This window comes from Mixophyes fleayi, chromosome 5 (genome assembly GCF_038048845.1).
Source record: "Mixophyes fleayi isolate aMixFle1 chromosome 5, aMixFle1.hap1, whole genome shotgun sequence".
Taxonomy (NCBI): Eukaryota; Metazoa; Chordata; class Amphibia; order Anura; family Limnodynastidae; genus Mixophyes; species Mixophyes fleayi.
This window is the reverse complement of record NC_134406.1, coordinates 5,124,627-5,150,564: the sequence shown is the minus strand read 5'-3', so window position 1 is coordinate 5,150,564 and position 25,938 is coordinate 5,124,627. Positions and strand designations below refer to the sequence as shown.

The window sequence follows — 25,938 nt, the reverse complement described above, 5'->3', positions numbered from 1 at the left end:
ATATATATATATATATATATATATATATATATATATAAGCAGAAAAAACACAAATGATTTCTGCTGCGGGAGAGAGACATAAATGAATACAAGTAGATGTCTAAAACTCATGATCAATGATAGAAGTATATACACGGTCAACTTATTTTATTAAGTGTATGAAAGACCAGCAGAATACATCATTGCATTTTTTTGCTTTTGTACGTAACATTTATATAACATCTTATATTGTATTATGACTAGTAATTAATATATGTATGATGTCACCACTTCAATTTTCATTAGTAATTATTATATTATTATAAGGAACGCTCCGCTACTGCTGTAAATTATTCCAGATATATAGAGCTACCACGGATATCAGTGAACTGTTTAAAAGCACTTGACCTGTGTGTCATAATCTTATATGGTGTCGGATCTCCCCTGTGAATTCAAATATCCATATAATTTACCATACAATGTGTGTGTGTGTGTGTGTGTGTGTGTGTGTGTGTGTGTGTGTGTATATGTGTATATATGTATATGTATATATATATATATATATATATATATATATATATATATATAATATATATATATATATATATCTACTATATAAATGCCTAGTGGCGTGTGTGAAAAAAAAAAAAACAAGCTGCAGCGCCACCTGCTGGGCAGAGTTATACATTGACCTATATATTTCTTGAAGGAGAAGTGACAGTTGGGAGTGGTTGGTGGTTGCCGGGGGTGACAGTGGGGAGTTTTTAACACCTTAACTAGCTTGATGAAGGATGTGGCGATGAAGATGAAGGATGAGGTGATGGAGAAAAATGATGAGGTGGTGACATGTGGACAAAACCACGTTAAAAAAGGGCGCTTGCGTTGGGAAGTAACGCTCTTCCCCTGAGGAGGCCTGGGCTAGGCCCAAATGCATGACAAGAACCTTTTTAACACCTTAAGTAGCTTGATTTGACTAGAATGCATGAGTATCATGCACGGGTTAACTTGTACTATATAAAAGCCTAGTGGCGTGTGTCTGTGTGTGGGAAAAAAAAAACAAGCTGCAGCGCCACCTGCTGGGCGAAGTTATACACTGACCTACTAAATTCTTAGTGTGTGTGGGGAAAAAAACTCAGAAAGTGCTGACATTTGGTATACTAAGATGTTTTTAATTTGTTAATTTAATTTGTTAATTGTTAAAAGTGTTTATAAAGATTTTAATAAAATATATATATATTTCTTGAAGGAGAAGTGACAGTTGGGAGTGGTTGGTGGTTGCCGGGGGTGACAGTTGGGAGTGGTTGGTGGTTGCCGGGGGTGACAGTGGGGAGTGGTTGGTGGTTGCCGGGGGTGACAGAGCAAAAAGAGTGTGATACTCAGGACCGCTGAGAGAGATCCCTGTGTCTGGATAGACATCTGGATAGATGTGGCGATAAAGATGAAGGATGAGGTGATGGAGAAAAATGATGAGGTGGTGACATGTGGACAAAGCCACGTTAAAAAAGGGCGCTTGCGTCGGGAAGTAACGCTCTCCCCCTGAGGAGGCCTGGCCTAGCCCCAAATGCATGACAACAACCTTTTTAACACCTTAAGTAGCTTGATTTGACTAGAATGCATGAGTATCATGCACGGGTTAACTTGTGTGTGTGTATATATATATATATATATATATATATATATATATATATTTATAGCTTGGCTTGTTTTGCACAATTATTGCTACTAAGCTGAGTATTGTTCATCTGCATGGAACCGTCAGCGTTAGGAAAGCTGCTGTTTCTAAACATTTGCCACACTATATATTAATAAAATAATAAAGTTGAAATTGTAACAATTAGTTGGCTGTCAGGCTTTATAAAAGTTCCGCCAATCCCCCCTAGGTTATCCACATCTCAGATTTGAGGCACCCACCTCTAGAACATTTGTCAGAATCACTCAAAGAAAGTGAGATCCACTAACTGAGTTCAATAAACACAGCAAAATGGTCAGTAAACTGCGTCAGGTCAATTCACGGAAACATCAGACAGGTGTTCCCAGCACACAGGGGATTATGGGAAGTTTCACTCAGTCTCCAGTTACATTCTCTATCTGTATATCCACAAGCCTTACACACTCAGTGCAACAGCTTCATACACAAATGTATCAGCTAGAAGGTTCATCGCTTGTACCACGCGTTTCTCATACATCCTGGAAGAAGAAGAATGAATATTTCTACAATGGTTCCAGCTTGTTCCTTGTCTGTATTGTATCACATTGTATCACATAGAAATGGTTCCTTATTGCAGCTGTGTCTATCAATAGATCGTAGATGAGATTCCAGGCTGGATCCTCCAACAAAACGGACGGCAACATTGTTAGATGCCAACATCCAAACACTTTATCAATGTTCTGTCCGGTCCCAAGGTCAAAACAATGTCTGTAAGCCGCAGGGGCTTCATAATCAGGTCACAGGCCTAGTAGAATATAAATAACAATTATTAGTACACAAGGATAGAATCGGGGGAAACGGAAGGCGCTGGTAGATGTCTGTGCATTAAAGATGTCATATTATTATTATTACTATTATTAGTATTATAATTAACATTCGCCGGTGCAAAACAAAGAGTGATGGACCAAGGCTAGAGATATTTTGTCGATTTATATCGAAGATTAATAAAATTACCTTTTCTGAAAATAGTCTGAGGGCTTCGTGCATAGAAACACTGCTCCGAATCTTCACCCTCAATGAAATCCTACCTGAAAGGAAATTATAGAAATTATTTTATTATTATTATTTTTTATTTATATGGCACCACCAAGGGCCCACGGCGCCGTACAGAGAGCGTAGGACGGAACAGAACATGTCATACAGGACAATACAAAAACATAGTGCAGTTAAACTATCATCCCAGATGAGAGCAGGGAGGTGAAGGTGAATTCTAGAACACTTAGAAACTAAAAAAGGGAAGGTGGAGAGGTGAGGAGAGACCTAAAGCAGCTGATCGGTGCCCTGGAGTGTGGGCACAGCTTACAGGATTAGAGCTAGCTGTGGAGATGCTAAAGCAAGGGAGAGAACGAGACCAATGCCCGGGTGTAGTGTAAAGGTGCAAAAAAGAGGTAACAGGAGAAGTGGGACACAAGGATTAGAGGGCCCTACTCTCAGGAGCTTACACTCTCACGGGAAGGATTTAATTATAAATTAGCGGCTTTGTCCTTTTGTAGCCAAACGGAACTCCACATTAAAAGAAAATGACAGACTGATGATCGGTCCTTTTTTAATTTAATATGAAGTTGCATGATCCGAAGCTCCTTTTAGATTGTAAGCTCTCGCGACCAGGATCCTCATACCTTTTGGTTCTACTACTGGACTGTTAACAAAGTTGAATTTCCTGATTGTACAGCACCACAGAATAGGTGGGTGCTATACAGATAAAGGATAATAATATAAACACCATGGACGGGTTCTCCACAGGAGGATATGATGACAAATCAGTCTGGTTATTTGATACCATCAAAACGATCCCACTATGAGGAAGACAGAAGACCCTCTCTCCCTGCTGATAATCCCTCCTGATGGGATACTTTAACTGTAAAACAATTGGGGGGTCTCCATCATCCACTCCTATCATGGGGGTGCCCAGGACCAGAATTAGGACTGGAGAGAAAGGGTCTATAGTCCCCCAAGTACTAGTGAGACACATACCCAGCGGTATATATGTACGATACACAGAAATGGACAGGATGACATCATACAGATGGAACAATTGAGAATACATTTCTATAAGCGCCTGTTCATACTTCTCCAAGTGGATATTTTAGCTGGATGCAAATGTTACAGAGGTTGGTTTGGACACACAGAGAATTTGTCCTAACAAAGAATTAATTGAAAGCTCTGTAAATGTGTATGTTATTTATTACATCCTCAGTGCTATGCTTACCTATTAATATATGGGGAAATATTTAAACAAAATAGAAGTGTTCATTGCCGACATAAATAAGAAATAAAATAATGTCCTGTAGCTCCAAGTGTGCTCACTAGAGGGAGCACTAAGCCTACAATAATATTACAGATATTTATATTGCAAAACAAAGGGTTAGATGAATAAACAAGTTTCCAATTTTTTTTATTCTAAGCTGTGTTTAAAATAAGGGCTGGTCTGCAAATATATTTAATATAAGCACGCAGTATGTCTATATTTATTTAACACTATTTCAGACCATTAGGAATCAGTGACATCACTGAATCATAGTCATGAATGAATTCAGTGATGTCATTGGATGAATATAATACCATCACAAATCTCCGGGGATTTCTCCTTGCACAAACACTTTTGCTGTGTAGCTTAGTGCAAGCAATTGTTCTCTGTTATCAGACAGTATCTGGAGGTTCGTGGCCAAATCCTGCAATAAGCTGACGGACAGGAGGTCTGGCGAGGATCCTACAGAGGTTTCCACATACATAATATGAAATAATCTTACTTTTGATACATTTCTAAAAAGTTGACATTGCATATTTGTAAATGTAACCGCTGGCTCCTCTTTAGACAGAAACCTGTATTTTAGGCGTCGTTGATGCAGAGAGATGATATCTCACAACGCTGCTGGATTGGTGCTAATCTCACCGTGTTATGAATTATTCAGAAGACAGTATAGGCGAGTGCCTGGGGCCTGGAACTAATTGTGGAAGGGACAGGGGTGGAGGCTATAGGCCTGAGAATCACATTGAGATCTTCGGCTGTTTTTACAGCTTGTACACAGGGCCGGATTAAGGGAATGGAGGCCATTCCCTTGTGAGGCTCCCCCCCCCCCTGGTGAGGCCCCCCTCGTCAGGGCCATCTTAACAACATTATGGGCCCCTGGGCAAAGCAGTGCACCGGGGCCCCTAGATAAAGATATAGATATATAGAGATAGAGATAGATAGATGTACTTGCTCAGTGACCTTGTAGGTTTTTTTTGCAGGTTTTTTTCTTTTGCAGGATTATTTATTCTCATTAAGAGCCCTGCCTATGGGGCCCCCTTGCCCGTGGGGCCCCCGGGCAGCTGCCCATTGTGCCCAATGGAAAAGATGGCCCTGTCCCTCGTGATCCGAGCCGCCCCCCCCCCCCCCCGGTGAGCCCACCCTGTGAGCCGAGCCGCCCCAGCCCCCAAGGCTCTTACCTCCTTCTCCTGGCATTGCAGTCCTTCCCCGGCGCACTGTACACTCCTTACTGAGGAGATCTCGTGAGAGTGAGACTCACGAGATCTCCTCAGTAAGAAGACTCAGGCACCGGGGAAGGACCGCAGTGAAAGTGCTCAGCAGCATTGATCAATAGCAACCGATCAATAATGCAGCTGAGCACTTTCAAGGGCCCCCTGGAATCCCAAGGCCCCTGGGCTGCAGCCCAGTTAGACCTCGGGTTAATCCGGCCCTGCTTGTACAATAGGGAAATTAAATAACTGCGGCACAGAAAATATACAGATAGACGTGACTGGTCACTAGGTATCGAATGTCCATAACTCACCAGCCATGTTGGTGACATGAGCGCCCCTCTTCGCTGTTCTCGGGTTCACAACAGCATCAACTGAACTTCTCAGACTGGCCATGGACTTATTGGTTGTAACGGGCATCACACAGCTGCCAGTCACTGTACTAGATGCCACTCCGGGGGTGTCTTCACTTGCAGAAGATGAAGTGCTGGTGCTGCTCCCACTTACTGTTGTCGTGTTGGTGCTGGTATTGCTTTTATTTGTTGGGATGCTGGTGCTGTTCAGTCCTGTAGTTGATGTCACGTTGGTGGTTTTCTCACCTGTTGCTGGTGACATGTTGGCACTGCTCTCGCCAGTAACATGCGCTCTGCCGGCGCCATCGTTTCCTGTAGTAGAAGGTAGCTCAGTGGAGAGACACTTACTTGTAGATGATGGTGGTGTAGTGGCACTGATCTGACTGGTAGCGGTAGGCAGCATTGTGGCACTGTCCTCGCCAGTCATAGTGTCTTGTATGGAGGGGTCACTGTCAGTGGTAAGAGCCGGTGACATACTGGGATCCAGCGTTATAGAGAGATTCCTCCCGGGTAGAATGTTAAACAGGGTTGGTGACTGAGGGGGTCTGGAGTCCCCACTGGCATCTGAGGGGGCATTCTGTGCCCATGCCAGCGTGAAATCTGAAACAACAGGAGGAAATTGACTTTTACCATGTCCTTGTGTAAAACAGATACAAAACCCAAAAAGTAATCAGGAAGAGATAGAACGGATATCGCAAGCATAGACAAGAGAGCATAAAATAATACTCTGTTACACAAGTATTAGTATTGATTATACCTGTTGCAGGCAAACAGTGGGGGCAGTCAGTTTAAGCTCATGTGATATTCATGAGAACGCAGCCTAACGATTCGCTACAAACTGGTGACATCACTAAGACATGAGGCACTGAGGCATGAGGCACTGAGTGATGTCTCTAACTCATAATGAATTGAGGCATTGTCATATACAGTATGTTGGCTTAAACCACAAAAGGGTCGCTACCTCTCTGTATAGCCTTCAAGTGCCCTACCGTCCAATCGTGTTTTCTGACCCATTTGCACAATGCACCTCTAGCATTCAACACCATTAACCGTCTTCCTTCCCCTTCGCTCTCTCACCCACCTTCTGTGAACCCCAACTCCTGTACAGCTCTACTCCAAACATCAAGATGCGGTATCAGCTCTCCATGGCCGCCTGAAGCTAATTATCTATTCTTGGTTCTTTTGGTATCATTCTAGGTTCGATATGTGACCCAATCGCACTTTTTATTTACTGTAAAACAATTTGACTACAGAAGTGTCGGCTGCAACTTCTTGTTGTAAGTTTTGGGGAGGGAGTTTTGCTTTTTGTTGGCTTTGCCCTGAAATCAAACATTTGGGGGGGAATTCAGTTTGCTGTGAGACGTCACAATGTGTCTTCAAAGACACAATCTCGCCTCATTTTCCCTTGCGTCCCATAGAGATAAGAGGAGGAGAGGAGAGGAGAGTCTGTACCGTATTAGTCGCAAAGTCAGGCGGCGTCTCACGGCTAATCGAATTCCCCCCTTACAAACCCCCCTTTGGAAATGTTACGTTTGCCCCCGGTTGTGAAAGTACCTCTGATATTTTTTATTGTTACAAGTGTTTCCTTACTACAGGATGAGGAAATAAAACAGCTGCCAAAAGAAGACTCTGAGCGGAGAGAATGAATACAGGATTTCCTAACAACATGGGACCTTGTCCAGGAGAATCTCCAGATGTGGGTGAAACGCGTAGAGACTCTGAGACTACCAGACAGGATCCCGCTACATCTTCATCACAGAGAATCTTATGTGTCCAAATATGAAGTATATTTTCTTATTTATACGATTTACTGACATGGCGGATTGCCATTTGGCACTATTCATATATTATTATACTACTCTATAAACAGTATAATTATTTCTGTGACTTATGTACACAGTAAATGTTGGTTGCCAAGACAGCGAACAGGGACCCACAGGATCAGAGTCATTAATAAATTAGGCTCAGGAAACAAGTCCTCCAATAATTGCAGCTACTCTGGAATTCCAAAAAAAGTCTAAAGGAGCCCACAGACAATGATTTTTATCACATTCAATCACTTACTAAAATTTTGTAGCACGTCAGCATAACACCATCTAATCCAATCTTTCAAAACTATCATTTCCGACAATAGCAATCATTTTTATCTCCCACTACTTGAAAACACTTCTGTATCTGATTTGCGTTTTCGGCAGAGTGAATGATCACGATTAAGCAATGTTTCACAATATAAGATCACTCTGCGTATGTACAAATTGTTCAATGAAAAAAAAGTATTTATTTTTAAATCAAGTTATTACTGTATTTTGTTTACATAAAAAAAGAGAGTATGTCACAAACAATACAATAAACAATTTATTACAAACAACATAACACAGTAAAAAAAAAGAAAAGATCTTTTAGAATAAGATTATTCCATTAAAGTACATAAAAACATAGTGTCTGTGAACAGCATAAGACAATGTTCCACAGATCTCTGAATAGATGAGTAAACTGAAAAATCTTTAACTATTAAAGTACACGGGGTGAGTATGAGGAACGATGAGATTGACTGGTGCAAGTGGTTTACCCAAGATGTTTCCATAAGATAATGGGTAACATGATATAATATATACAAATACTTAATGTTTTCAAATACATTTTACTTTTCTTTTAATTCACTGTATCATTTTGTTCAGAATCAGGGGCCTCTAAATGACTCTTTGACCAAAATTGCAAATCCAAGTCACTTTAGCTTTGGTATTTGAGCGCCATCAGGTAGCAGAACAACAAAAAATCATCAATTTGTAAACAAGACAACTTTCATAAGGGTTTGCTAAATAGAGTAACCGATACAGAATAGAGAAATATGTAATAAACATACTATAATGTAGGTCACTAAGAGCGCCAGGACAATATTATACATAAGAGTGAGTGTTAAAAAGAATCAGATAACAATATGATTGATTTTTGTTTTCATTTTGATAGCCAAAGAGCTTACAATTCAGACATGCGAATTGGCTCTAATGCTCTGTCACTCACACAACATAATATCTAATATCTTTGTCTCATCTTTGATTCTGCATCCTCTTCACTCCTCACATATAAAACTTGTTTCATTACGGAGAGCAAAGCAAAAAAACAATTGTGTAAATTTGCTCCTGGACAAACCATGTTACAATGCGAGGGGTGCAAATTAGTTTATTATGTTGCACATTAGATAAATACTGGCTGCTTTTTTATGTAGCACATACATACCAGATAATTTTATTTTTACATTGAAAATTAAATTTGATCTAGAACATGCACTACCCCAACTATAAATCTGCCCCCACATTGTAAATTACCTCCCCCCACCAATGCAACATGGTTTTCCCAAGGTGCAAAATTACTCATTGTTTTTTGCTTTGCTCTCTTTAATGACTCAGGCCCACAGTCACTTGCAAAATTCTATTAAATGGGTGTAATCTCCTTATTGGCCTTCCACATAATCTCCTGTCTCCTCCACAGTTCATTCAACATTCTGCTGCCAGGGGCGAACGGAGGATTGTCGGCAGCAGCTCCGTTTCTTCAGCGCTGTCCTATACAGCAGCCGCGGCACTGTCTAAGAAGCGTCCGCGGCGGTGCTGTATACACTACAGCACCGCCGCGGGCGCTTCTTTGACAGCGCCGCGGCTGCTGTATAGGACAGTGCAGCTATAGCGGCCACTTAGTTAGCACAGGGGGGGGGGGTTTCTGGAGACTCAGAAACCCCTCCTGCGTGCGCCACTGGCTGCCACTAGGATGAGTCTTGGGTCTAGTTTTAGTTTTAGATGTCTCACCCTCTTATAATTCTCTCTACGGAGAAAACTTCCTTAGACTTATCTAAAAGATGGAAGCTCTTGGAGATCACTTGTAATATTGTGGCTGTGAATGATCACAGCAGCTAAGATGAATATACTTCCTAGACTTTTCTGTTTTTTCCAGAAGTTCCCGGTTCGGGTCCCCTATGAATATTCAGAAAACTCTAACCAAATTCGTCTGGGATGGAAACAACTCCCAGCGGACCCGTTTGCTATACTTAGAAAGCCAAATAAAATGTAATATGCAATAATGCATGAATGATATGTGGGAAATGCAGACTGAGGGGCAATGTCACTCCTAGGTCTGTTTCCCATGAACAGAATGTTTTTTTCGCATTGAAGGGTACATAGACTACACAAATACTTGATATCTTTATTGTTGTCAATTATCTTCTGTGGTTTATTTATTAAGCTGTCCCTGTGGAACACAATGGGTAGCACCACCATAGAATTTCGGGAATGGATAGATGAACATCAGGGGCATATTAAGATGATAACTACAGGATCCCACACAATTTACTGGCATCTTAATGAGGTACAAAATACTGATCCTTCACCTCGGCTTTCTTGGAAATGTTCAAATTCCTTTAATTAATAGAAGAGACGATAAAATATTTTGGAGAATTGCTTATGGATACTTAAGTAACTCACAAGAGGTTGAAATTTCCATGATTTCAAGCTCTATTATTGGGCTACTCAACTGCGCCAAATACCTGACAGATTTTCCCGTTTTCTAACATTATCCTGGCTCGAGATTGTGACTAGATACCTTAGCCCCCCTCTCTTCTGTGCTGGGCCTATCCAGAGACATTAGATTGCAAGCAGTTTACTGACTCTTAGATTTTCAACTAAGATCTGGAACGCCCATGGGAATAGATTCTATCTACCCCCCCCCCCCCCCTGAATTCACCCATAACTCCTCTTTGGAGCAATCCCGAGTTTCTTCCAAGCATCCTCCCTAGGTCCTCCCAACACTGGATACAAACTGGACTGAGGTATTCAGGGGGGACCTAGACCTTTGCTTCTCTACAACAGAAGGTCCCCACTTAGCAGCCTAAATTTTGTGAGGTCCTGCAGATCAGACACTTGCTGATGTCTGTCCTCCCCTCAGAAGATGCCTCTTCTTACATACCAAACCCTACCATAGGTACACGTGAGTAGATATCTTCTCTCTACCCTTCCCCAACCACCCAATCAACCCTCTCTCACAAGCTTCCTCTCCTCCTTATCTCCTATTTCTTTTATTTGTAAATTCTTTACCAACTGTCCCCCTCACTCTTCCTGTGATCTCAGAGCGTCCACCATTCCGGTAACCTCTCCACTGTCTCTTCAAAGACTTTTCAAAGTAGCACCAACTCTATAGAATTCCTTACTCCAAAAACAGACTCTCTTCCACCCTCCAAATCTTTAGTACCTTCATACTATCCCGCTTACATCTCTACTGTTTAATTCTGTACACAACCGACAATCTCACAACCTTAGCGTTGCTCCTAAAACCTTCCTGTTTCTTGTGTCTCACAAGCCCCTTTCCATCATAGATTGCAGATAGTATCCTGACCACCTAATATCTCTGTTCGGATATGTGTCAAATCGTTTATCGTCTTATGTACAGTGCTGGGGAATATTAAGACACCTTATAAGTAGAATGCAATTATGTAAAAATACAAAATTAAGAAACAAAATCATTTAAATGCAATTCTGATTTTAGAACAGAAGAATCTGTTAAATGAAACCGAAAATTACAGGGTCCTCTCTAGGGAAACTTACCATAAAATATTAGTGAACCGAGCAGGAGTACGTAGAGAGTCATGTCTTGTCGTTGGTTCATGGTCCTCCTGAGTCAGCTGTCCAGAGACCTGAAGATCAAATTCAACACATAATTAGATACTTTACTTGGATGAGTGGCTCATACTAGTCTGACCACTGATACACAGGACAGGCCCTTTCCTAAATACAAAACTGTGTATCAAACAGAGGACGGTCAGCATAAAAGCTTATTATATACCAGTAACATATACGCAGTGGTAGAAGTGGGGGTATACGGGGTATGACATATCGCCACTTCTCCTACTGCTACATTGTAACACTATCACATTCCAGTCACTCACTTTATATATATATATATATATATATATATATATATATATATAATGGTGGAAGTGGGGGGTATACGGGGTATGTCATATCGCCACTTCTCCTACTGCTACATTGTAACACGATCACATTCCAGTCACTTACATTATCATTACATTTTTTTATACTTCTAAATTTCCACTTCGACCACTGTAAATATACCAGTAACATACAGTCATGGTCAAAAGTTTTAAGAATGACACAAGTATTGGTTATCACACAGTTTGCTGCTTCAGTGTTTTTAGACCTTTTTGTCAGATGTTGCTATGGTATACTGAAGTAACATTACAGGCATTTCAAAAGTGTCAAAGGCTTTTATTGACAATTCCATTAAGTTTATGCAAAGAGTCAATATTTGCAGTGTTGACCCTTCTTTTTGGAGAGCTCAGCAATTTGCCCTGGCATGCTGTCAATCAACTTCTGGGACACATACTGACTGATGGCCGCCCATTATTGCCTAATCAATGCTTGGAGGAATGGCAGCAGGCACACATGCCTACTGCCATTCCTGAGCAGTCTAAGTACTAGTGGTGCCTCGATCCTGCAGCTGAATCAACTTTAGGAGACGGTCCTGGCCCTTGCTGGACGTTCTTGGGCGCCCTGAAGCCTTCTTCACAACTATTGAACCTCTCTCCTTGAAGTTCTTGATGATCTGATAAATGGTTGATTTAGGTGCAATCTTACTAGCAGCAATATCCTTGCCTGTGAAGACCTTTTTGTGCAAAGCAATAATGACTACACATGTTTCCTTCATTGGAAGTAGTACTGCTTTTCTTTCTTTTTTATTCTACACATGTTTCCTTGCAGCTAACCATGGTTAACAGAGGAAGAACAATGATTTCAAGCACCACCCTCCTTTAAAAGCTTCCAGTCTGTTATTCAGCATGTAGAGTGATCTCCAGCCTTGTCCTCGTCAACACTCTCACCTGTGTTAACAAGAGAATCACTGACCTGATATCAGCTGGTCATTTTGTGGCAGGGCTGAAATGCAGTTGAAATGTTGTTTTTGGGATAAAGTTTATTTTCATGGCAAAGGGGGACTTTGAAATTAATTGCAATTCATCTGATCACTCTTCATGGCATTCTGGAGTTGCCATCAAATTGCCATCATAAAAACTGAGGCAGCAGACTTTGTGAAAAATAATATTCTCAAAACTTTTGGCCATGACTGTACTGTACATTTAGACATTCAAACATGTAATGATGACAACAGAACCTTGAGGCGCTTAAACCAGATGTACCCACTACAATGCTTAATGTAACCCACAACATTACACAGCACTAAAGTTTTACCTCCCCACTCACTACAGACAGCTGAAGCTTCTCCCACATTTTAGGACAGTTACCAGATTGGATACAAACACATACATAGACATACATACATACATACATACATACATACATATAAATACATACATAGATATACATACATACATACATACATACATACATATACATACCTACATAGACATACATACATACATAAATATACATACATACATACCTACATAGACATACATACATACATAAATATACATACATACATACAAATACATACATACACATACATACATACATACATACATACATACACATACATACATATATACATACATACATACACATACATACATAAATACATACATACATACACATACATACATACATATATATACATACATATACATACATACATACATGTCTCAGGCAAGTCCAAGACCCCACTCCTCTCCCCTAAAAACACCCCTGGCCATGACTGTGATAGGTGCACATAACACCCACTCATTGCCGTACTAACAGTCCCAGTGTTTGGGACGGTGGGATAATCTCCTGGGTGGGAGGTAGAATGTGACTAAACTACACATCAAACTATCTGTGCCGCATCATACTGTACACAGCCCCCCATCCACAATCAGTGACCACCACTCCTCTCTAAGGGAGTCATCTCTTTCCTCTAGCAGCACAACGTAACATTAATGGCACTTCAATCTCACCATTATGTACCCATCGGTAACCACCCTCCACTGCCACAACAGAACCCGGGTCATTTCTACCAGTCCATACCAACCAACTGTCCCGATTTCAGGGGTCTGTCCTGACTGTAGGACTTTTGGAAAGTCTGCCCGGTTCACCACCCTTCTGCCACCGGTGCCCGTGAATGCATGTAAGGGGTAAGGGCAGCCTAAGAGGTCTAGCCATGCCCCATAGTGATGTACCCCTTTCATGTGCACACCCTGCCGGAAAGCACTCTATGTCCCGACTGCATGACTACAAAAGTTGGGAGTCTATCCCTACATTTAACTTTAGATGCAGCCTAAAATATTTGTCTGCAGTCAGTAGTATCGCAGATTTGTTTACTTTCCTCCGATTTACAACAAGGTCACAGCTTAAACAACTTAAAGAACTGCACACAAGTGAACTTGTGTTCCAGATGTAAGGCGTCGCAGTGCAGTATGACATACCCCCTTATACTCCCCCATGACTGCCAGGACATGCGGTGTCTTGTAGAGAACCTGATAGTTCTGACATATTGTTCTGTCTGTCGAGTGGAGAAAATAACATGAAAAACCTTGTACAATGAATGCCTGGCTTTATCACACAATCACGTTGGGTTATTTGTGCCATCATCATCATTTATTTATATATCGTCAAAAATTCCGCAGCGCCACATATATGAAAGGTCCCATCTTTCACACTGCAGACGCTGCACAGATATACTGTATATTGGGCCTCAGACAGAGCACATAGATACATCTGGAGAAACATCATTCCTCATGCTCAGATTGTAAGCACGCCCCCTAAAAGGTTTATGAAAAGATAAGAGTAAAAATAGGACACATTGTAAAGGGGGCGTAATTCTGTTTTTACTCACAACAACAATCGTAGGGCACATGTTTGTCACTGTGCATAAAAACAGAACTACAGTTTCCACTCTATGCAATGGAGAGCAGCCATAAACAGGTGGACCTCCCGTTGTTACTGTGTCTGTATATCAGGTCTACAGGGATTAATCAGATCCGAGTCCAGTGCAAACAATACTTGGTGTAATGCCATCATTGAGCTGTCTGCGGGAGTTTCCTTCTGTTTAACAGAAATAAAACATGGCATTGGATAACAGGACACAATGAGATACTATGTTCCACTAACAGGGTGTTGTATCCAGGCCAATTTTCAGGCCTTTGATATACAGACGTTTAGACATCATTCCTGTGCACGTTCCTTTTTACAAACTAAGGGGCCTATTTAATAAGGATGGAAAGAATGAAGTTTCTGATTCTTATCCTATTTGCCGCTAAGTGCACCTAAATCTACCATACTTCATTCCACCTATTTTGAAAACAATGAAAATATTTTCCTTGTCGTTCGTTGAAATTGATAAAATCTGGGGTCCATGCACGGATCTCCACGAGAAGGGATGGGTAACACCTCAATACCCATCATATTTTATCAAACAGTAAAGCATATTTATTGCCAACACCTTCCATCAATGAGCAGGACACTCTGATAATCCGGAACCCAGGACTGCTGAGGTCCAACACAGAGACACATGGAGGAACAAGCGTCCCTGCCTTACCGGAGGTGCAGCACTCTCAACCATGGGAAAGCCAGGTAGCAGAGGCAACACTGTGGCTGAGGACTAGCACTGAATAGACTCTGTAGGTTCCTGCAGCACTCACAAAGGTCTTGGAGGAAATAGAACAGAGTTGAGGAACCTTGAAGAACGTCTCCCAACCCATGCATCTTCTCACCACGTGCCCTGATTTGGCTTTTCTTATCCGTCAGCACCCATTTAGCCCCCATGTGGAGGCCAAGCTCCACAGCTACACCTAAATCTTACTGGCAGCAAAAGTAATTCATCCTACAGACTGAGAAAGGTCTCATAGCACTAATGAGGCCATAGAACAATATTCCTGATAGCACCCCTTGTACCAGAGCGTTTCTCATGTGAGGGTGATAAATTAGCACATCCAGAATGGTTTTAGCTCAAACTTCTGCCATTGTTTAACATGGGAAGTGGTACAATAATATTGAAAAAGATAGTTCCCCCTACCTTGTGACCAATGATACATACTACTCTGTGATTGACTATCCTGTATTGGGACTTAAACTTTAGAGATTAAACCTTTGAAGTGTCGGTGATCTTACTAGTATAACTGTCTTGTCCTAAATGAGAAAACCCAAATTAATTATGCCTACGAGGGGAAAAAGTGCTCAAGAAATTATTTGCAAGAAAGATGAGCCCACAAGCCGAAAAACAGACAAGGTAAGACGTTGCCACACTTTTATTGGAAACAAATGCAATGCAAATAGCAATTCACCAAGACGTCCAAGATACCCAAGGCCAGTTAAGATATGAAATAGAGTGCTTGGGCAACTACACTGATCCCTTAGAAAATGAGCATGGGGAACTGAAGACATGCCAACACTCAATGTAGCAAGACCTTTGGGATGCTCAATCAGAGCTAACTGACCTCCAAGACAGCCAAGGGAACACATAAAATGGAATGAGGAGTAACAATCTTCATCTAACGGACATACAGAAAGATTTTGAGCCTCAGGAGTTAGAGCTGCACCTGCTATGTCTTATCCAACATATAGTACAAGACACAAGAGGGTGAGACAATTAAGACAGTTGAGTGAGGAAAACAAGAGAGAAGGGGGAGGACATGTGAGAGGCGAGGAAGAGAAACATTGAGTAGAATTGAGCAATAAAGTACATTAAATTAGAGTATTGTGACAGAAAAAAAGTGAGTTTTATATTATATGGTTTATAATTTCTTTGGAAATGGCTTTGATGAAAGGCTATGTAATGTTGCAACAATATTGAAAGTAGAACTTTACTCTCTGTAAATAATAATGTAAGCATATATATATATATATATATATATATATATATATATATATATATATATATATAATGAAAATATAATACAACACATAATTTTGGTTGTCTGTGTGAATGTATAAGATTATATTTAACCAGGGGACAATAGGGAGGGGTTTCCTAAATCGTCCTTGGTACTTATATCTCAAGTATTTACCCTAAATATAGTATAGATTCAGATGGAGGAGCTAACCGCTCAATAATACCTTGTAAAAGGGTGTTACACTTGTGTTTGACCCACAAGCCAAGAGTTACCAATCCATTCCTGGAAGATGCATAAATCATGTATAAAACAAAAAAAGAGGAGGGACTAGCAGGCATTTTCTTTAAAAAAATACAAAGCATTGAACAAAAATAAAAGTTATACATTGCCAAAACAAATTACATTAAAATAAAAATTGTTTAAATCCCATACTACATCATTTTATACCTCCAATTCACACTAGCCCCACCTCCAATCCCCATTGGCCACACCTCCAATCCACACTGGACACACCTCCAATCCCCATTGGCCACACCTCCAATCCACACTGGACACACCTCCAATCCCCATTGGCCACACCTCCAATCCACATTTTTTACATGTTGGATCCACAATGGCCCCACCTCCAATCCACACAGCCATAAATTTTTGCCTGCTGTAATATATCTCATATTATAACAAATATATCTCATGTTATAACATGAATGTATCAGCTTCTCTGTAGCACTGTTGCAAAGATTACATTAAATGATTTATAAAAGTGTAGTGTAGGAAGATTATTAATTTCCACATAACGGGTATTATTCTTCGCTTCCTTCCATGGAAAACATATCATGTGTCTGCAGATTTCTGTTGTTTCCTTTCAGCCCTTCAGCCTCCTTGATACACTGTACTGTGCTATAATAGGCTGATTGATGGTGGCCACTGACACTTCATGTCATACTCGTTTGCCGTGTGGTTAACGAGAGCTCGCACTTGCATATTGGTGGGTTTATGGAGGACACTATCCTGGACCAATGTTTTCACCTGCAGTAAATACAAAGTAACTGGCGCAGGCAGTGCCCATTTGCACGTGATAAAGAACAGGTAGGAGAGAGACAATAGAGTGTCAGTTCTTGAGGAGAGCAGCTATAACGGGTTTAGTGTCCATGAACGGGAACCCTCAAGTCACCAATTTATAAGCAGGGAGGGTTTTTGGGCCACCTCAGCCTGCAGCCTTGCAGGCTGAGGTGTGTTGGGGTTAGAGGTCCCTTGGAGACCACCATTGGGTACAAAGAAATCTCATTTCAGTTAGGTTTCTGCATACAGTGTACGGCCGGGAACTTCCACTGAAATTAACCGGAAAATCTGTGATGCATCACAAAACCAAAGAATTACGTCCAGCACTGATACACATGGGCACTGCACAGTGCTTAGATGCGGTTACACGTTCACTTTGCACTTGCGTATTTTGTACTTAAACCCAACACAAGTGTATAATTGGCCAAACAGAGCTCTCAGCACATATATGTGGATGCAGCCTGTAAATACAACAAGGGGAACAGCTTTGTAGATACTTTCATCCTTCTGCCACAAGACATTACAGGCAGTATCATTATCCTTATAGTTTAGAGACTTTAGACCATTATTTCACATTATTTTTTATTTTTTTTGAAAAAGGGATGAAAGAAACATTAATATATGAAGCAGCAAAGTCTGATTTATGCTGAGTTACCGATCAGATACATTAATTCACTTTGTATTATTATGCTCGTAACATAATAACCCATAGGTTGCTGAAGAAAACATAAATAAACCACAAATTACCGATCTCTAGTATTTCAGGGGTAAATCTGAATTTCATTATTTTAACGACTGACATTATCTGAATTGTTTTATGAGGATGTAAGAGGCAGACTGGTTCTCGTTATTGCAGTGGATGGGATATATTTGGTATTGCAGTGGATGGGATATATTTGGTATTGCAGTGGATGGGATATATTTGGTATTGCAGTGGATGGGATATATTTGGTATTGCAGTGGATGGGATATATTTGGTACTGCAGTGGATGGGATATATTTGGTACTGTAGTGGATGGGATATATTTGGTACTGCAGTTGATAGGATATATTTGGTACTGCAGTTGATAGGATATATTTCGTACTGCCGTGAATGGGATATATTTCGTACTGCAGTGGATGGGATATATTTCGTACTGCCGTGAATGGGATATATTTCGTACTGCAGTGGATGGGATATATTTCGTACTGCAGTGGATGGGATATATTTGGTACTGCAGTTGATAGGATATATTTCGTACTGCCGTGAAAGGGATATATTTCGTACTGCAGTGGATGGGATATATTTCATACTGCAGTGGATGGGATATATTTCTAACTGCAGTGGATGGGATATATTTGGTATTGCAGTGGATGGGATATATTTCGTACTGCAGTGGATGGGATATATTTCGTACTGCAGTGGATGGGATATATTTGGTATTGCAGTGGATGGGATATATTTGGTATTGCAGTGGATGGGATATATTTGGTACTGCCGTGGATGGGATATATTTCATACTGCAGTGGATGGGATATATTTCATACTGCAGTGGATGGGATATATTTTGTACTGCAGTGGATGGGATATATTTGGTATTGCAGTGGATGGGATATATTTGGTACTGCAGTTGATAGGATATATTTGGTACTGCAGTTGATAGGATATATTTCGTACTGCCGTGAATGGGATATATTTCGTACTGCAGTGGATGGGATATATTTCGTACTGCAGTGTATGGGATATATTTCTAACTGCAGTGGATGGGATATATTTGGTATTGCAGTGGATGGGATATATTTGGTACGGCCGTGGATGGGATATATTTCGTACTGCAGTGGATGGGATATATTTCGTACTGCAATGGATGGGATATATTTGGTACTGCAGTTGATGGGATATATTTCGTACTGCCGTGAAAGGGATATATTTCGTACTGCAGTGGATGGGATATATTTCGTACTGCAGTGGATGGGATATATTTCAGTACTGCAGTGGATGGGATATATTTGGTATTGCAGTGGATGGGATATATTTGGTATTGCAGTGGATGGGATATATTTGGTATTGCAGTGGATGGGATATATTTGGTACTGTAGTGGATGGGATATATTTGGTACTGCAGTTGATAGGATATATTTGGTACTGCAGTTGATAGGATATATTTCGTACTGCCGTGAATGGGATATATTTCGTACTGCAGTGGATGGGATATATTTCGTACTGCCGTGGATGGGATATATTTCGTACTGCAGTGGATGGGATATATTTCGTACTGCAGTGGATGGGATATATTTGGTACTGCAGTTGATAGGATATATTTCGTACTGCCGTGAAAGGGATATATTTCGTACTGCAGTGGATGGGATATATTTCATACTGCAGTGGATGGGATATATTTCTAACTGCAGTGGATGGGATATATTTGGTATTGCAGTGGATGGGATATATTTGGTACTGCCGTGGATGGGATATATTTCGTACTGCAGTGGATGGGATATATTTCGTACTGCAGTGGATGGGATATATTTGGTATTGCAGTGGATGGGATATATTTGGTATTGCAGTGGATGGGATATATTTGGTACTGCCGTGGATGGGATATATTTCGTACTGCAGTGGATGGGATATATTTCATACTGCAGTGGATGGGATATATTTTGTACTGCAGTGGATGGGATATATTTGGTATTGCAGTGGATGGGATATATTTGGTACTGCAGTTGATAGGATATATTTGGTACTGCAGTTGATAGGATATATTTCGTACTGCCGTGAATGGGATATATTTCGTACTGCAGTGGATGGGATATATTTCGTACTGCAGTGGATGGGATATATTTCTAACTGCAGTGGATGGGATATATTTGGTATTGCAGTGGATGGGATATATTTGGTACGGCCGTGGATGGGATATATTTCGTACTGCAGTGGATGGGATATATTTCGTACTGCAATGGATGGGATATATTTGGTACTGCAGTTGATGGGATATATTTCGTACTGCCGTGAAAGGGATATATTTCGTACTGCAGTGGATGGGATATATTTCGTACTGCAGTGGATGGGATATATTTCAGTACTGCAGTGGATGGGATATATTTGGTATTGCAGTGGATGGGATATATTTAGTGCTGCCGTGGATGGGATATATTTCGTACTGCAGTGAATGGGATATATTTCGTACTGCAGTGGATGGGATATATTTGGTATTGCAGTGGATGGGATATATTTGGTATTGCAGTGGATGGGATATATTTCATACTGCAGTGGATGGGATATATTTCGTACTGCAGTGGATGGGATATATTTGGTATTGCAGTGGATGGGATATATTTGGTATTGCAGTGGATGGGATATATTTGGTATTGCAGTGGATGGGATATGTTTGGTACTGCAGTGGATGGGATATATTTTATATTGCAGTTGGATAGGATATATTTCGTACTGCAGTGGATGGGATATATTTGGTATTGTAGTGGGATAGGATATATTTGGTACTGCAGTGGATGGGATATATTTGGTACTACAGTGGGTAGGAAAAATTTGGTTCTGCAGTGGATAGGATATATTTCGTATTGCAGTGAATAGGATATATTTCGTATTGCAGTGGATAGGATATATTTGGTACTGCAGTGGATAGGATATATTTGGTATTGCAGTGGATAGGATATATTTGGTATTGCAGTGGATGGGTTATTTTGGTAGTGCAGTGGATGGGATATATGTGATACTGCAGTGGATGGGATATATTTGGTATTGCAGTGGATGGGATATATTTGGTATTGCAGTGGATAGGATATATTTGGTATTGCAGTGGGTGGGATATATTTGATACTGCAGTGGATGGGATATATTTGGTACTGCAGTGGATGGGATATATTTGGTATTGCAGTGGATAGGATATATTTGGTATTGCAGTGGATGGGTTATATTTGGTATTGCAGTGGATAGGATATATTTGGTATTGCAGTGGATGGGTTATATTTGGTATTTCAGTGGATGGGATATATTTGATACTGCAGTGTGTAGGATACACTTGGATTGATACCGCTCCACATAACAGATTGGTACATAAAATATGAATACTAGGATTATGGGGAAAATAACATTTAGGTAACTGGATTACGGTTAGAAAACAAAAGATTGTTATATTTGGAACCCTATTTAGTTAATAGTAAGGTACCAAAGGGACCAGTATTGGGCTAATACATTTGTTAATAATCCTATTTATAGCCTAGAATCCAAGTTGTCCATATCTGCAGATGACACTACATTGGGTTATTATCACATAAAAGGGTAATAATATCTAACTACAGAGCACATACATGAAAGTTGGGCAGAGAAATGACAAATGACATTTTACTGTAGATAAATGTATGTGTTATGCTCCTAGGCCGCTAACACATTGAATACAAATGGGAATCTGAGATGGAAAATGATTTAGGAAAACAATGAATACTGATAGACAGTAAACTAGTAGCAGTGCTCAGTGTCAGGCAGCTGCAGCAAAGCCTAATAAGATCCTAGTATAAATGTATGTGATGGCAAACATAGTATTACAAGTTAGACCACTTCACAAATATGGGGTAGTGTTGGGCATCTGTCAGTATATGGGCACAATACTTACATTGTATCAATCAGTTCTTCGCAGAAGTGATCTGAATGGTTGAATTACTCCACAGATGGTTCATTTAACTTTTAAATGTTTCTTCATATTATTTGTGTTAATTGCATGCACTAATTACAGAGCTTTGACTTGTAATCGACACTTAAGAGCAGATTAGTATTAATTAACTCTATCCTTAAAAAGGGAAGTCTAGTGGTTCGTTTTTTAGCATGTGACAATCTCTGCAGAACGCAGACCAGTCGGAAATAATCTGATCTCTGTTATGTCCTTGGCCACCTCCAGTTCTCTCTGGATCCAGGGAATTATTCTAATTACCATTTATGGAGTCATAAAGTGAGTAACGATGTAGTTACTTTGTAACAATCTACATTATTACAGTAATAGAAAGTATGTACTGGCTCTGTTTTCTAAATTATACAATCTCTGCTTATTGCGTATTCATCTTAGTAATGTTGTTTTGAAAAATGGTATATATTAAAACAGAAGTGCATGAAGTCATAACTAGCTCTCCAAGTCTATTGATTATAAACACCAGCAAAGTGGTTTCATAATAAATAATTCAATTTTATTTCAAATATAAAACACATACATGCAATGCACTATAAGTACCCACAGATGGTCACAGTTATTATGTTTTAATCTGGGAACAGCTGAAAAACACTCAAAGGGGCATATTCAATTCCGATCCCGATCCATAGGGCTGCGTACGAAAATCCGCGTTATTGCGATACCGTATTACCGGCAGTTGTGCGCATTTTCCGCGGTAACGCGCGTTACCGCGAATCGGATCGGAATTGAATATGCCCCAAAGAATAATAATTCACTTTATGAAAGTAAAATAATTTACAATATCACACACAATCTAGAGCTTCAGGTGAACAAACCCTACACAAGTAAATCCGGAACTTCAAGAGTCCCTATTTTTGAAGGTATAACGTGCCAAATATTCCTGAATTATTAGTGTTAATTCTTTGGGGTAAATTTATCAAGCTGCGGGTTTGAAAAAGTGGAGATGTTGCCTATAGAAACCAATTATATTTATTTAGTAAATTCTACAAAATGACAGCTGTTCCCCAATTGAAGTATAATAATATTAATCATTTGAGGGTATTATGTGCTTCTGTTTTTATATATAAAATATTTTTTTGGTGTAAGCGGTGGGATTTACGGTGTATCCAAGTCTAGACCACTTCTCTTTTACTTCTTTGGTATTTTTAAACAGTATTTTGCTTTTTAGGACATCACTATAGTTTATTTTTACATATTATCAGGTGAGCTGTATCTTTTGGACTGGTTATTTGTTTGGAAAATATAACTTTTTTAAAAAAAAGAAAATATCAATTTCACAAACATGCAGATAAAGGACTTTTTCTGCAAATAGTCCAAAACGACTTCATCTAACGTCAGTCACAATGTATTTGTTGTAGAACTACAAGTCCCACGATGCTGGAGAGGCAGAGGTTGCCTAATGCTGAACTCTTTAATCACCTATTTCTATAAGGTAAGAGTATAAGAGGAAGTGATAATTATAACACAACATAATTACACTGATCTGAGGATAACACAAATACAAGGTCAATTATAGAAGTTTTTCTATTGACGTAGAAACTTACCTTGTAGCTGGATTACATCCTGGACACAAACACACAGCATGGTGACTTGTACGGGTCTGTTCACGGACCCACACACAAGATCCTAGTTTTACATTTAGTCTCCTCCTTATCCTCTTGGGAAATGATTTCACATTTGGCAGCCAGTCAGTAAGTGCATTGAATTAGCACAGACAATGACTTAAAACTTCATTAGATCCTGGATTGTACAGAGCTCAGAAAAAAAAGATATCTCAAACAATGGCTGAAACAGATGTTCAGAGAGAGAGAGGAAATAACAAGAGATTGAAGTAGAAGACAGTTGAGGATGGGACAGGATGGAGCGTGGAGTCACGAGGGGGACGGGGGGCATTAGAGGCATAATCCTGGCGTAGAAATTTACCTGCAGTAAACACATGAAATATTTAGGGATATTTGTGAAAGTGGACGTTGGGGTTTCAGGTTAGTTGGTTTTTCTGACAAATAAAACAAGGATTTAATGTCTGTAAATAAAGTGTACACAACATTCTCTAGTTCAAAAGCTCCAGAAAGCAGATATATAGCTTGTAAACAAAATAATTTATCCAAATATATAAACTTACGGTTCAGTCTGGGGAGTTTGTCGCCTGAAAACAAACTTTGGAAAAGACCTCACTGTTTGAGACTCCGAATTATCCCCTGTAACATGGATTATGCAGATTATATCTATGTACTGTTTAGGTTAATTGCTCTATACCAGTGGTTCCCAAACTTTTGCCGTTCGCGGCCCCCTTAGAGTCTCCATAATTTGTTCAAGGCACCCCTCCAAAATTATTACTGAGCAGTCCTGTTTTATAAGGAGTTGGGTCAAAAAAATGTAATAAGTATTTAGGTCAGGACAGAAATACTTATTTAGTTGTATGCAAAAATAATACACATAAATCCAAGGAAAAAGAATATTTTTATATATTTTTTTCATTTATATTAATGTCAAAGAATAATTTAAAGCCAACTCACACTGTGCCCCTTCATCCACACACTCTGTGCCCTCCTTCATCTCCACACACTGTGCCCCCTGCATCCACACACTTTGTGCCCCTGCATCTGTACACTCTGCCCCCTCACACTCTGTGCCCCCTGCATCCACACACTTTGTGCCCCTGCATCTGTACACTCTGCCCCCCCTGCATCCACACACTCTGCCGCCCCTTCATCCACACACTCTGTGCCCTCCTTCATCTCCACACACTGTGCCCCCTGCATCCACACACTTTGTGCCCCTGCATCTGTACACTCTGCCCCCCCTGCATCCACACACTCTGCCGCCCCTTCATCCACACACTCTGTGCCCTCCTTCATCTCCACACACTGTGCCCCCTGCATCCACACACTTTGTGCCCCTGCATCTGTACACTCTGCCCCCTCTGCATCCACACACTGTGCCCCCTGCATCCACACACTTTGTGCCCCCTCTGCATCCACACACTCTGCCGCCCCTGCATCCACACAATCTGTGCCCTCCTTCATCTCCACACACTCTGTGCCCCCTGCATCCACACACTCTGCCGCCCCTGCATCCACACGATCTGTGCCCTCCTTCATCTCCACACACTCTGTGCCCCCTGCATCCACACACTCTGCCGCCCCTGCATCCACACGATCTGTGCCCTCCTTCATCTCCACACACTCTGTGCCCCCTGCATCCACACACTCTGCCGCCCCTGCATCCACACAATCTGTGCCCTCCTTCATCTCCGCAGACTCTGCCGCCCCTGCATCCACTCACTCTGCGCCTCTGCATCCTTGGGGCCAGGAAGAGAAAAAACAAAACAAAAACACTTACCAATCCGGCGGCGCCTGGGACCCAGCAGTCTCCTCTCTCCTGCCGCTTGTCACTGAATGTTGGCCGACATTCAGTGAGAAGCGAGGATGCTGGGTCCCAGGCGCCGCCGGATTGGTAAGATTTTTTTGTTTTCTATTCCTGGCCGCGGCACACACTTTGGGAACCGCTGCTCTATACACTACATTTGTAGAGACTGTGTGTGAATGTGGAACTTACATGTTATACTGTATCTATAACTAATCCTGAATGTGAGTTTGTATATGCACAAAATGTATAAAAATATATAAAAATCTCCGGCGCTAATAGATAGCACAATAGATATAAAAACACAAATTCAAAATGAACATCAATTGCAGCAAATCAATAGAGGGAGTGCAATCCTCTAATAAGCAAACACATCAACCAAAAAGCAGATTGCGCATAAGATGTTCCGTTGAAAATACTTATATATGGAAATAAGCAAACAAATTGGCTCAATGGGTAAATATATATATGTTTACTCCAGCAGTGGATGAATACATAATTAGTTATAAAATT

The 25,938-nt window shown here is 40.6% G+C and overlaps 1 protein-coding gene across 2 annotated transcripts; it reads right to left on the bottom strand.

Moving 5' to 3' along the window:
• Positions 1 to 1,247: 1,247 nt before the first annotated feature.
• On the bottom strand, positions 1,248 to 23,851 carry LOC142158050 (uncharacterized). Of its 2 annotated transcripts, none has more exons than XM_075211637.1 (5): positions 23,604 to 23,851; positions 11,088 to 11,176; positions 5,461 to 6,099; positions 2,642 to 2,715; positions 1,248 to 2,432 (listed from the first exon to the last, which is right to left on the bottom strand). In XM_075211637.1, exons 2-5 carry the CDS (start codon positions 11,146 to 11,148, stop codon positions 2,334 to 2,336), a joined length of 873 nt encoding a protein of 290 aa, XP_075067738.1. In that variant the 5' UTR covers positions 11,149 to 11,176; positions 23,604 to 23,851; the 3' UTR covers positions 1,248 to 2,333. The 2 variants fall into 2 exon arrangements, with proteins under 2 accessions (XP_075067738.1, XP_075067739.1); XM_075211638.1 differs by lacking the exon at positions 23,604 to 23,851 and adding an exon at positions 13,916 to 13,975.
• Between the last annotated feature and the right edge of the window lie 2,087 nt (positions 23,852 to 25,938).

Excerpts from the sequence above, each read along its gene's own strand:
- LOC142158050 (XM_075211637.1), bottom strand. The coding sequence starts at position 11,148 with ATGAACCAACGACAAGACATGACTCTCTACGTACTCCTGCTCGGTTCA. Across the intron at positions 2,716-5,460 it reads TCATGTCACCAACATGGCTG|GTAGGATTTCATTGAGGGTG; the intron begins GTGAGTTATGGA and ends ATTTCCTTTCAG. Across the intron at positions 2,433-2,641 it reads TCAGACTATTTTCAGAAAAG|GCCTGTGACCTGATTATGAA; the intron begins GTAATTTTATTA and ends ATATTCTACTAG.